A 13623-nucleotide genomic window follows, 5' to 3' on the forward strand; every position below is an offset into this window, starting at 1 on the left:
ATTAATATTAGAATCCTCATTTTCTTGATTTTTCTTTTGTATCTTCTCATATGTTATCTTTTGTTCTTGCATCTTGAACTGACAGTATGTACGTGATAAAAGATAAAAGATTATATAAATATCAAAATTATTGATAAGTTGCATATATGACCAATACATATTTTTCTTAGAGTTGGATCTGACGGGATGTTTTGAAATTGGTAACGATCAAGGATATTTATGTCTCGAAAATCTAGAGAACCTGGAACAGTTAAAACTAGGAAATACAAACATAGACGCTCGACGTCTTTGCAAAATACTGCAAAAAAATAAACGAATGCGTGAATTAGATTTACACTGTACCTTTAAGGTTTACAGTTTGAACCCAATCGACCCAATTGTAATAGAGTTAAGAAATTCGTGTCGGGACTTGCAAATAATAAATTTACATGAAGCAGGTTATATTACATCGGAGGGTATTAATGCCTTTGCTGACTGTAAGAATTTACAAAAAGTGGATCTTCAGTAAGTGTGTGCTACATTTTCTTTCAAAATATATATTACCGTACTGTTTATTAAAATTTGTTTCTCTTGCAAGCATTTTAAAAAAATTACATCAATTTTCTTTTTGTGATGGAAATTCTGTAATGTAATTATATGGTTTTTGTTACTGCAGAATATGGAGCGTTAAAGCAGACGTTGATGATAGCTTGAGCAGATTACTTTCTTCCTGTCAACTGCTGGAAAAAATACATTTGGATTGTTGTGGTATTGTCCTTACTGATCGCAATTTGATATTACTAACGGAGTGCAAAAACTTGAAACATTTACATCTGGAAAACGTGAAATTTGTAACACCTGATAATTATTACATTAGTCTCAAGCAATGTCCTATCATGGGCCACAATATTATTAGCTCCTACTTGATTGGCCAATGGAAAAAAAGTTATTCACCTGAGTTAATAATTATTGATCTTGAATAAATGCGTTTTAATTAAAGACTATATATTCTTTTTAAATTTAACATATCTTTGAGATGCTGTGTAATGTAATTGTGTCCGAAATTATTTTTCTAATACCAAAATTAGTGGCTGCTATAATTTTGGTATTATAAGTACGGATCATGCCCCGATCATGGCTTAATTGTCTGCTTCGTCCCCCGATCTTGACTTAATTGTCTGGATCGTCCCCCGATCTTGACCCAAATCATACCCCGATCTTGGCATAATTGTCTAGATCATGCCCCGATCTTGGCTTAATTGTTTGGATCATGCCCCGATCTTGACTTAATTGCTTGAATCATACCGATCTTACATCATGATCCGATCTAGACAATTAAGCCAAGAATATAATAAAACTATAAATAGCCCGATATTTCAAAATTTGCCACACATATTTCTAAAAAAATTATGGACCTTTGATCGCGTATAAAAATGGATAATCAATCAAATCTTAAAGAATTATATATGAAATAGGGGTAGAAAAAACTGAAAAATATATAATAGAATTAGAAATAGATCGATATCTCAAATATTGAGAAAGCTACAGCGTAAAACACGCTTTTCTGAAAAATGAAAATCCCTTAAAATCCATACCGGTCAACGGATTTTAATAAAATTAGAGGAGAACATACTTTCTATGATACTCTATTGTGTGCAAAATTTCAATCCGGTATCTAAAAAATTGTAGAAGTAGATGCGTGTACAAAAAATCCGTACACACACACACGCACACATACATACATACTTCCGGACATTTTCTACTAATATGATTTCTCGACATTTTGGAATATTCTAAACCTATTTCCATCAAAATCTCGAAAAATTCTTTTTTTACCATCACAAAGCTTCCTCCATGAGGAAGCAAAAAGATATGAAATCTTTAAATTGGGCGCGTTCAGCAGACCAAGCCGCTGAGTAGCAATCGAACGTGATTGGCTCTTACTTTTAGAACCAACCAATCAACGCAGAGTGTTGATAAGGCGAACTCAACAGTTGTATCTGCTGAACGCCATTGTAGACCCCGCATAAGAGTATACGCCAATCATATTCACGAATTTTACAACACAGTTGCAAAGCAACCAATCACGTTCGATTTTTACTAAGCGGTTTGTTCTAGAGTTCCTCTTAGTTTGTTCTGGTTTGTTCTGCTGAACGCGCCCCATGTTACAGCTGTTTCGGAGTAAATTAGTTAGGTTAGGTTTGATTAGCGGTCGGAAACCGTCTTAACCTAACAAATATTTTTATAATCGTTTACAGCACCGTCGAATAATAAAATATCTCGACTCGAATACACGTGATTGCTGTGAATTAAAAGAAAATTTATTAAGTCAAATTTGGGAAAATATATCGTATAAATCAATACAATATTTTTTCTAATCATGAGATTCAGTAATAGAAGTTTACTCAGAATGTCATACATTTCAAAAAGGAATGAGTTTCGAAAGATTCTCATGACGAACCTGGGTTTAACTTCGACCGAGGTGGACACATTTCTCGATATGAAGAAAAGTACCATTGATATTCCCTGTCATCGAGTATTGAAAAATTGTCAAATATTTCAGGTGGGTATACAAATATAATTTATTAATTCTAATACGATGTAATTAAATACAATCTGTTTTTTTCCCTAAGGGTCAAAAGGGTCAAGTATAGTATTTAGATGACCAAATAACTTGATATTTTTTACATTATTTGTGATATAATTAATAGAATCGAGGGATCAACAAAGAATTGCTAACTAAAGCTGCAATTAGTTGGAACTGTTTACCTGACTCGTTATAGACTCACTCATTTTTGAAGAAATATATTTTCAAAAATTTCCTTTTTAGAATCTCTCTCTACTTTTCTAAATTTTTAGTTTCTTTTTCTACTTTTTACGCAGTCTTTAGTTAGAATACAATCTTTTCTGAAATGAATGATGTAATCTTTTTTTTTTTTAACAATATACAATAATATCTTTATTTATTTACTCCAGAAATATAATGTCAATGTGGAATCTCTGGAAAAGCTCCACTATTGTCTGAAATTGCTTGACTATAAGTTAGAGCATAGAATTAATGTACTCAAAGATGTAGGAGTGCCGGTTATAAATACGCATCTACTAAACAAGTAAGTAAACAATTGACAGAATTATTTATGTTCTGTAAAACGAATAAGTTTCTTTCAATAATTTTTAAAATTCCAGAACAGTCTATCATTTGAACACAAAAGTGTCCAAGTTCAAAGAGAAGACTGATATACCAGCCAAGCAAAACATTGCTGCAAATATATTCGGTGGTGAAGTTCCTAAAGATATTTCTCAGTTGGAATTGAGTGAAGAATTGACACTCCGGCAATATTATCAAAAGTGTCTACTGTATTGCAAAACTCGGGTATTCAATCTGCCATATTTGGACGATAAAATATTATTGCACAGTTATATGAAAATAAAGAGCATAAGCATGATTGCGGAGACGCTGAAAGTACTCAGGCTTGATCTTCATTATGACGACGAAATGGTAAATACAGCTTTAGTATTAAAATTTATGTGAATTTCTTTATGAAAATTTTCCTGATCAGTTTAAAGGAGTTGAAAGCGAGTTTTCGTTCAATTTCTCAAGTCTGCTTTGAATTATTTCTTCGATTTGAATTTCTAATCTTAATCGAGTCTTAGTATTTCTAAGTTTTTGTTGATTCTATAAAATATATTTACATAAGTTTATTGTTCAAACAGATAAGAAAGGATCCCTCGGTCATCGTCGCTTCCGCCGATAACATCAGGTCGCTGTTGAATAGTTTTACGGACATCTTAGAAATCCCAGTTGTAACATTCTTGAGAAAATACCCCTATATACTTTTACAAGATGTGGATAATATTAAACGATTATTGATGTTGTTTCAACAGTATGAAATACCGGATAAATACGTAAAAAATTATATGAAAGTTTTTATGATAAGTAATGAAGCCTTCCACAAGCGAATAGAGATTTTAAAACGTCACCCAGACCTGAACATGTGGTACAAGCATCCGCGAATGCTGCAACTTATATGCCAAATAGAGAAAACAAAGTATCGTGTGGAATATATTGACATCATGGATTCTTTAAAGTGGGCCCATCCACAATCGTTCCTATCTACAGCAGCATCAGTGGACAAGTAAGAGTTTGTAAAATATTTTGCAAATATGGTGGGAAATTGAAGAACTCTATGTGGTTTCATATATTTGATGATATTATTGTATGTATATTTTTTTAATTTTATTTTTTTAGATCTATACAAGCCGGCATAGTTTCAGCCAAACATAATTTAAGACATGTGTTAATAAAGGAATTGGGAGTGGACGAGGTCGATTTGCTAATGAGACATCAACATTGGAAAACGGCTACGTTTGTTGATATCGTGCAGATGTTAAAATATCTAAAGAAGCATTTTACGATAAACGAGATACGCCCGAATATACACATCGTACTTTATAAACAGTAATCTACTTAATAATAGAATTATTATTTAAATTAGACATAATTTAGAATATTCAACAAAGAGAGTATAAATAGTAGTTTAAATTATGAATTCTGTTTTTCTATTTTTGGTTTTTTCAATCTTCGGGCTTTGTTTTTATTTTATTTTATTTATTTATTTTGTTATTAGAATAGATGACTGATCAAATCTCCTGTTTCTTTTCAGATCTCGAGTGAAAAAAGTACTGGCTGACTTGAAACGACAGTACTCTCAGAGTACGGAGTACTCGTTTACTAATAGCCAGTATGTCGCATTGTGCCTGTATATGCTAGAGAAAGATAATCATTTCACAGGCGATGGTGTGTGGAGCAATGAGCAGAACGCGAAGCAACAATCTTCGGAAGAACAAAATACCGTGAAGAAATCTGATAGTAATATGAATATTGTGAAAAATAATCTGAGAATAGAAGATAATGATGATATTGATCATAATGATGTAGACAATGTACGCAGTAACAATATGTGTAATATAAACAGTTGAAACAACATACATAATGTACATATTGTACATAAACGTTTTTACTTGTATAGAATATCTTACAGCAAGTCACGTTACAGAAAACAAAGTTTGTATATTTATAACTTATACAACGTATGTAAAAGTGGGATGAAAAAATACAGTAATATGTTTCAAACAAGGCTACGAAATGGAAGATCAAGCGAAGAATACCTATCGAGTTCGTTGATTCTCGTTTTTTTTTTACAAATTATCTTCGCGTACTATGCGCATAAAATTCAAGTACTGCGGTACGGAGATGAGATTATATCAATTTTGCCTCGTTCTTCATTTATTACAAATTATTTTTATACAGAAACTGAATATTAGCAAGATACATAAAGCGAGATTATTTCGATTACTCTCTTCTAATGCAAAGGCACTGCGCATAAGGCATTAATTATTCAAGGCACGGAAAGTTGTCTCGATTATATTACAAATCTAATAGTATATTTGGTTCATTCTCTCTTTCTCTTTCTCTCTCTCTCTCTCATTAGATTCAGAAAAATTTATATTTTTCCGAAATGGGGTAATTATTAGTAGCATAACATAAGAATTATTTTCATATTTTTTATCCTTATCAACCAAGAAGCGTTTTCGGATGCGAATGAAGTATAGTCATCGCGAGATTTCTTCGTTTTAATTTTCCTTCATTTTCCAGGCAAATCTGTTTTCAATCACGCGTTAATCGCGGATCGAGACATGAAGTTATTAGAGCGGCGAAAATAGAATCCTTATATAAATATATATATATATTCCCTTTCCTTCCGTTAAATAAAATATTTTATATCCTCAGGATATATTTTTACATCCTTTTTTTTCCTTCGGCATTATCTCTCGCACATAGATGCTCAATCGACTTTGGGCGACTCCGGCTAAGCTCCGATTAATTTAATCAGAATTAATCTAATCTGATAGTAAAGTTTTCAATTGTATAATTAAATATATATAATTTGTTATCTCTAATCTCTAATTTTTCTTTTTACGTCAAAACAATAAAGAATTAATAATTCTGTTCGTGGTAACAAAATACTATTTGTTAAGTTAATTGCCGATTAAGTTAATCAGAATTTGGCTCGAAATCACTCTCACGCGTAAAGCGACGCGTCACTCAAGCAACAAGTACAGAAACGTCGCGGCTGTCGCAACGCGAATATTCGAGCTCGAGAGCCTAGGACTTATTATTATTATCCTTTCGAATAAAATCGGAATGCTGCACACCGATCGAGATCTCACCGGTGCTCACGATTTAAATAGCATTTTTCAATCAAATTTATTCCAATCTCTGAATTCTTATATATCATTAACCCGAGAATGAGCGGTGGGGCTATTTAACACTCCAGTGTCGAAAAAAGGCATAATAATTTTAATGTACTTCTTTCGTTTTTTTTAAATATTTCTTTGGTTCCGCTTTACTTTTTTCGGAGAATGTTGAGTAAATCTATATACATATTGTTCTCAAATACTGAAAAATTATAGAACAATCCAAAGTATGCAATATGTAATTAATAACAATGACTTTTAATTGGGATGTGAAAGCCCCAGGTGACCGTTCATGCAAAAAAAAAGGCGCCCGTTCTCGGGTTAATAGAGTCGAATTCTGCTCGTTCGCCATCGAGAGTTACAAATGTAAGTAGCGCCGGTGCGAGAGCTCGGTCGAAGTTACGCGATCGAAATTGCAAGTCCAGGATCTAATACTCCTCGCGCTCGTCGCGAAAAATCGCGAACAGATCTCAAAAGTCGCCTAGAAGAGATCTAGAGCGGAGGAGGCCGCGAGTCAGTTCAGAAAAGGAGGCAGCTGGACGTAGCTCGGCTGGCTGCCGGGCTCGCTCTTGACCATGACCTGATCCTTCATGGCCTGGCGCGCCTGCGGCGAGTGCATGCCGTAGTCCTGCTTCTGATCGTTCGGCGGCGGCGGCTGTTGCTGCTGCTGTTGCTGCTGGCCGTAATCGGCCGCGGCTTGGTCGTGCGCGTACTTGTCCGCGAGGCAGCCGCCGTGCTCGTCCTCGGACATGGAGTTACCGAGGTGGGTGGGCGGCGAGTGCGTCGTCACCATGGTCTGATAGTCGGCGCGGGTGAGGGGCCCGCCGGACGGCGGCGGGCTGCTGCCGCCACCGGGATTCATGTAGTCCTGATGGACGCGCATGGTGTTGCCGGCGGCGGCCGGCGTGGTGAACAACGCGGCGTCGTGCTGCGTCGGCAGCATGCTCGCGTACGACGAGTACGAGACGCTGCCGTTGTTGGCGAAGCCCGCGGCCGCCGAGTACGGCGAGTTGGACGGGTTCAGTAGATTCAGGTGCGGCGCCAGGTCGTAAGCCGCCGGCGAGTATGCCCAGGCGTCCGACGGCGCCGTCGCCGTCGTCGGCGACGCGAACGGGTTCAGGGTGTTGTTGAGCGACGTGAAAGAGCCTGAAAACATGGGAAACATAGAAAACGTTTCTGATAAATGGCAAGAGAAAACAGAATCTGTACATATAAGCTGTAGAGTTCAAGGGTCGTAATATATAGAATATATAATTTTGAAATAATTTATCGTGCGCGAGTGTTGCGTTGAATAGAATGTAAAATATAGTTTCATATCTATAGAAATATATTTTTTCTACATGTGCAGTATATATAGAAAAATAATACAACAGATTGGAAGAATATATGTATGTAATTTTAAGACATTTTAAATTTAAATCCCTCTCGCTTTTTCTTGCAAGCCGTATTTTGATCTTATTAATTATTATGTTGATACTTTGAGAATACTTTGAGAAATCTTATATTCCTTTATATATTGATTTATTTATTAACGTCTCTCTGCTCTCTTTCTTTGAAAAGATTCTGTCACGCAGGTTTTGCACACAAAAATGCAAAATTTTACCTGACAGACCGGGGCTGGCGGAACCTGCAGCCATGTAACCGGCGGTCTTGCGCGGTGGTTCTTTCTTTCGCCACTTTGCTCGACGATTTTGAAACCACACCTGCACGCGAGTCTCTGATAGCGCGAGCTTCAGCGCAAGTTCGTCGCGCGCGAAGACATCCGGATAAGGGGCTCGTTCGAAGGCTCTTTCCAATTCCTCCAGCTGATAAGCCGTGAAAGTTGTTCTGAAGCAAAGAGATTAAATATAAAAATCGAAAATTTCATATATTTAGATATAAATAAACATTAGTTACAAGTAAACCGAAAAAAGAGACATTTTTATTTAATATCTATAATATAAATGTAAATTAAAGATGTATTGATATTTTAATAGATTTAAGAGATTTTAATGATAAATTTAAGAGATTTTTTTTTTATAAAATGAAATACTTGAGAGGATATTTAAATATAAGATCAATCACACAGTTTCATCGCATGCAAGTACCTTGTCTTTTTTTTCTTGATATTATTGTTGTCAGTCTTCTTTTTCGAGTCCTTCTTGGCTGGCTGTGCCTCGCTGCTGACTGCAAAGTTAATATTTGTTCGTCAATCGGAAAGTTTGGAAAGTTTAGATATGAGATCAGGGAACTGAGCCAGGAGGAGCGCTACAACAGTTTCTGTAGAAAGCGGAAATAAGAAGAAAGATAAGCGTAGGGTCGATCATGTCTCGAAGGGGACACGCTTCATGATTGATGAGAAGAAGACGGAGAAGATAACCGAATCGAGCATCGATTACCTGGCGCGAGCGCATTGATCGGATCGTCCGGCTTCCTCTTGAGCGCGTTGCCAAGCTGCAAACTCTGCTGAAGACTCGTCGAGGTCGACGTGACGCTGGTGGACGTCGAGGTGGTGACGTCCTGGGTCTGCGGCGGCAGCGGCGCGTACATGCCGGACAACTCGAGCTCCTTGAGCTCTTTCTGCTGCTGCTGTTGCTGCTGCAGGTGATGCTGATGCTGCGACGCGGCCTGATGATGCGGCGACGGGCTATTGGACGAGTCCAGCTTGTGGAGCTGACCGCCGCCGGTCGGCATCAGGTCGCCGCTTCCGTGATGACCGCCACCACCGTGCAAGCTCAGCATCACCTGGATACTGTGGGCCCCGGTGGTCCCGCCGCGCGTCCCAAAGTCCGAAAAGATCGGATCGTCCCACGAGGGTGCACCGTCCATCTTCTTTGATAATAAATTTCTTCCCTTAAACGGGAGACCTTTAAACGGACAACCTCTCTCGAAAGATCGGACGATAGTCCGCGCACTTCAAAGCGTAAAATTTCGACGTTTTTTCTACGAAGTATATCTTTCTTGATCTCAAAGAGATATGTTACTACTGACTCCAAAAACGAGAAACGAGGAAGTTTCTAGGATGTCGGATTCGACTGATCATCAATTATTTGTTAGCTCTCTTTTCTCGCATTAGAGTTTTTACTTTCATTCCGCGTTGCCATCCCACGTTCAGTTCGCACCGTTGTTCGATTTGGTTAAAAAAAGTCAGATTGTGCGCAATCACCAAGCTTGCGAAACCTCGACTTTCGATTTCCGAATCTTAATCGACTTGGTCCAACGTGCCGGCTGTCACAAATCCAACGTGAGGGATGTCACAAATCACTTCTGCTTATCTCTTCAACGTGAAGCTTCCCTTTTCGGATCTCCTCCGTCAATTTCACCATCTTCGGGAGTGTCGAGTGACCAACACGGTTAAATTGAAATCCGAGAGCCAACGAGATCGGCCGTCTCACACCTTGGCATACTTAGATCATCGCGAGGCTCTTCCGAGATTCTTTCCGCTTCCCGTCGGTAGAAAAAAAAAAGGGAAGAGGATCGGCGTCGCCCGATTGCCCGATTGCCCGTAATGGAGCGCGCGCGGCAATTGCGATCAATTGTTGCCTGGGTTATGATTAATTTTGATTAGTTTTAAGCGGCGTTAACTCGCGCGATGCGCCGGCCGATTATTCGCGGCGGACCTTGGAAGAACTGGACCGAATAACCCGACGATCGACGTCTCCCTCGAAAACGAGAGGAACGTCCGTCCTCTCTTCTCTCTGTCGGGACACTCTCGCCACTACTCCACGTCCCGAGCCTCTGGCTAATCAGCCGCCACTCACACAGGCTTATATTTTCCGCGTCACGCCGGCCCAGACCGCCCCCATACCCGGGGCCCCGGCCAATCCTGCTTCATGCGGGCGCGGTGATGCTGCCTCTCATGGTCCAGCGCCATCGTTCTCCTCGCTCCACTGTTTCCGCGGGCCCCCGTGGTCAGTGGGCGACTCGTCCCCCCCCTTTCTCCATTATCTCTCCCCCTCCCCTCCTCTGCCGACCTGCGCGCAAAAAACGTCTCTCGATATCTGCTGGTGCGCGGACGGGGGTGGAAATGACACGGGGTACGAGCATCCGTGCGAGGGTTACACGCTAGGCGTTCGTGGGAATAGAAATAAGGGAGTCGCGCTCTCGCTTCGTGGGAAGTACTTAGATGAGTTTCAGCCAGTCTCCGCATTGCGTTTAGAGATAATACGTGAGACGGACTCGAGAAATATTATAATATGGAAAAAAAGTTCCTTGAATAATGTTATTTAGGAGATCCGAACAATTTAGAATTGAAGAAATTCGCGTTAACAGCAACTAATCCCTTTTTTCTTCCATTTGCAGTACACGATAAAGCAACTTACGACGTTTAAAGAAGCGTATGATTAACAGCTTATCTTCTTACCTTGAATCCATCGTGAATTCCGACGTGTATTTACGTTCATGTTCTTCTTTTCCTTGTATCATCTTTCTAATCGCTCAAACTTTTCAGGTGCAGCACAGCGACGTGTATAGTACGTGTAAATCTCCCGTCGATTAGCGTGCCGTCATCAAAATCTTTGCGAGACGAACACTCTCCTTTCAGATTGAACATACAAATATGAATTACCATCATCGAGATGAGAAACATTCGAGACACGTGCAACAATTGACAACTCTTCCGTCCTCGTGTTCCTCTTCATCTATGCCTTCTTCACCTTTTCCTTCTTCATCTTCCGTGTTCAAAGAAATGCAGATCGGAAGCGGCACGATATTTCCATATAACGAACTCTTCTTCACGGACGATCCAGCGAGGTGGGAAAAGTCGATGCCGTGCGAAAACGCGAATGGGAGATCCGCGCGTCGATCGACATCGATCGAGATCGCGAAAGGTGTACGGCACCTTCGTTGCCTCGGGGAAGAGATCCATGTCTCTGTTGGCCGGCAGTTGGCGTAGCACTGAGCCAGGCCACTCTTAAGCGCAAGCTCAATGAAATCAGCAATCGCCAGGAATTGCCTCGAATTGGCCCAATCAAACCACCCCCCCGTTCCCCGTGCGTACACGCGCGTATATTAACCGTTAATTTTCGTGGTCGGTAATTAGCGCGCGCTTGTATACGCGCCGATTTCGTCGCGCTCTCCGCTCTGATCGCCTCCATCGCGCCACCGATCGACCCTAATCATCTCCCCGGCCATTACCTTGTCCCTGCTCGATCGCTCCATTACTTCCTCATTTTTGTATACGAACTAATCCTAGATTTATTTTACCCATTACATCTTCTGTCTCATTTTATTGACTTCTATTGAAGTGTTAGTTTATTTTCTCTATTAACTGCCTTATGAAAAAGCATATATTCTTCAATATATAATAATAGAAAGTTTAATATCAGGAAAATTATCTGGTTTATCATTTATTACTGCTGTTTATTACTGCAACTACGTCAAGAGGTGCGACAACATCCGAATGATAATTAAATACGTAACAATATTGACCTAAGATTATTATAAAATGTATTCAAATGTTATATGTCAGCTATTATACAATCAGGAAAAAGAAATTTGTTGCCAAGAAATACAAATTGTGTGACAAAGAAAAATAATTTGTTGTTTCAAAATTAATCTCGCATTTCTTTGTTCTTATGGCTCTTAAAAATTGAACTATTATTAACTTACTTCTGCATCATTAATCGTTAATTCAATAATTATATACATTACTCAATTAAATAATATTTCACTTGTGATATCCATTCTCTGGTCAAAGCCATGGGCATAGTACCTATTCCTAGGGTCAAAGCACGCACATTCGATCGTTTTTATCTCGTAAAACAATCGACAGGGGGAATACAATAATATGAGGGATACGGTAATTAATATAAAGAAACTTTCAGGATAAAGGTGCGATAATGCGGGTGACTGCGTCATCATGATCCATCGTCCCACCATTTTGACGCGTAAACCTAAACGCGACAGCAGCTTATCGCTTAAATCTAAACATTTTATACGTTATATCAATTAATTTCCAGGCGTTCCTGCAATTTCGACGAACGAGTCATTGAGTTTTTAAAAATACAAATACTTTTTTATATTTTATACACATATATATTTTTCTTGCTAGTATTATATATATTATGTTCTTATATTTATAAATCTAAACCGTAATGTTATATTAATTTTGACAAAAATTAGAAGTGTTATTATTCCTTACAGAAATTCCTCAGAAATATTATTTCTTTTTTATAGACATTTTTTATAGATCTTACGAAAATTGTAAAATATGAAGTACTCTTTTTTTTCCAGATCATTCTTTAAAAGGGCTTGAGACCTTGTTTCTTATATTAGATCAATTGCATTCCCGACTGACTCATTGTCAGTCGACCAAGATGTTTCAATGGCGAGATCACCCGCGGCGCGTTTAATTTCCAATTTCACGGCAGAATAACAAGACCGGACTCTCATGCGGGATGTTCTAGGACATTTCGGGATATTTCTCCGCGTCAAGGAGGATCGAACCCCAGGAGGTCGATGCGCGGCAGCGATGGCGGTGGCGGCGGCGGCGGCAGCGGCGGCGGCGGTGGCGGCCGCAAGAGAACGAAGAGAAGTCGGTAACTTAACTGGCCTAAATGGGTTTAACTCGATGTGATTTTGCTGGCGAACCACTAAATTGAACGAATACGAACTAAACTGAACTCAACTAAGCTAATCATATCACATTACTAGCGTTATTAGCCGAGCGACGATATAAGTGAAGGTCCGGTGAGCGCCGGACTGCAGTGTAACGCAGCCTCCTGCACCGACCCTCCGTATCCGCGACTTTCTCTCGCATCCGCGCGTCCGCCATCTTGCTCCTCGCGAGATACAAACATGACCTACATAATAAACGCGTGTTCGTCCGCGGTTCGTCGGTCCATCGCCGGATTGACCAGGTGTTCAAGATTCGAAGGCGGTCCAAGGAGGATTCGCGATGTGATTCCCCGCCATCGCGCTTTCGCGCTTCTCGCGCCGCGCGGCTTACCGGAAGTGCGAGTCGCCGTAGCTTCACCGCCAAGAACGAGCGAGACTCCATGTTGATCTCGTTAGCGTACCGTCATAATTCGCGGACTGCGAATGTGTAAAAAATAGCGGCACATCGAACGAGAGAAGATAATTACTATTTTTTTTAACTCTTTTCGAATCTTTGGAGCTTCCGTTCGTCAAATATCACAACACGCTCACGCTTGCCGACCTTCATATCGCGTATTTGATTATCTCGCCGAAGGAAGACGAACAGTGCGCGTTTTTATCTTGAAATCTCTCGTTTGTTACACCATAATTATCCAAATGACCGGTATTGGTGACGAGCATGATGCAAGCGGACGGAACGCGAGAAAAAGGGACGAGAACGTGAAGTGCACGAGGAAGGAGACGCGTTAATGCTTCCCACTCCGTCTGCGACGCGGTTGGACGAAATCTGGTCTGAAGAGAGATAAGAAA

At 39.7% G+C, this 13623-nt stretch overlaps 2 protein-coding genes and 1 long non-coding RNA gene across 3 annotated transcripts; 2 read left to right on the forward strand and 1 right to left on the reverse strand.

Moving 5' to 3' along the window:
* Positions 1–22: 22 nt before the first annotated feature.
* LOC139774895 (uncharacterized) lies at positions 23–983 on the forward strand. The gene is made up of 2 exons (XR_011718709.1): positions 23–504; positions 656–983. It is a non-coding gene; the product is annotated as an uncharacterized lncRNA (long non-coding RNA).
* A 1129-nt stretch (positions 984–2112) lies between these two features.
* Mterf5 (mitochondrial transcription termination factor 5) lies at positions 2113–5117 on the forward strand. The gene is made up of 6 exons (XM_071710435.1): positions 2113–2542; positions 2956–3089; positions 3166–3478; positions 3694–4115; positions 4229–4438; positions 4644–5117. The coding sequence occupies exons 1-6, from the start codon at positions 2360–2362 to the stop codon at positions 4957–4959; spliced, it is 1578 nt and encodes a 525-aa protein (XP_071566536.1). The 5' UTR covers positions 2113–2359; the 3' UTR covers positions 4960–5117.
* On the reverse strand, positions 4971–12214 carry Repo (reversed polarity). The gene is made up of 5 exons (XM_071710437.1): positions 10580–12214; positions 8616–10190; positions 8325–8403; positions 7841–8064; positions 4971–7383 (listed from the first exon to the last, which is right to left on the reverse strand). Exons 2-5 carry the CDS (start codon positions 9043–9045, stop codon positions 6752–6754), a joined length of 1365 nt encoding a protein of 454 aa, XP_071566538.1. The 5' UTR covers positions 9046–10190; positions 10580–12214; the 3' UTR covers positions 4971–6751.
* Between the last annotated feature and the right edge of the window lie 1409 nt (positions 12215–13623).

Source organism: Temnothorax nylanderi, unplaced genomic scaffold, assembly GCF_030848795.1.
Source record: "Temnothorax nylanderi isolate EJ_2023f unplaced genomic scaffold, tnyl_v1.0 TNYL_tig0089_pilon, whole genome shotgun sequence".
Taxonomy (NCBI): domain Eukaryota; kingdom Metazoa; phylum Arthropoda; class Insecta; order Hymenoptera; family Formicidae; genus Temnothorax; species Temnothorax nylanderi.

Coding starts and splice junctions, on each gene's coding strand:
- Mterf5 (XM_071710435.1), top strand. CDS start 2,360: ATGAGATTCAGTAATAGAAGTTTACTCAGAATGTCATACATTTCAAAA. Junction 4,116..4,228: donor ACAGCAGCATCAGTGGACAA/GTAAGAGTTTGT, acceptor TTATTTTTTTAG/ATCTATACAAGCCGGCATAG. Junction 4,439..4,643: donor CACATCGTACTTTATAAACA/GTAATCTACTTA, acceptor GTTTCTTTTCAG/ATCTCGAGTGAAAAAAGTAC.
- Repo (XM_071710437.1), bottom strand. CDS start 9,045: ATGGACGGTGCACCCTCGTGGGACGATCCGATCTTTTCGGACTTTGGG. Junction 8,404..8,615: donor GATCAATGCGCTCGCGCCAG/GTAATCGATGCT, acceptor TTAACTTTGCAG/TCAGCAGCGAGGCACAGCCA. Junction 8,065..8,324: donor ATCAAGAAAAAAAAGACAAG/GTACTTGCATGC, acceptor TCTTTGCTTCAG/AACAACTTTCACGGCTTATC.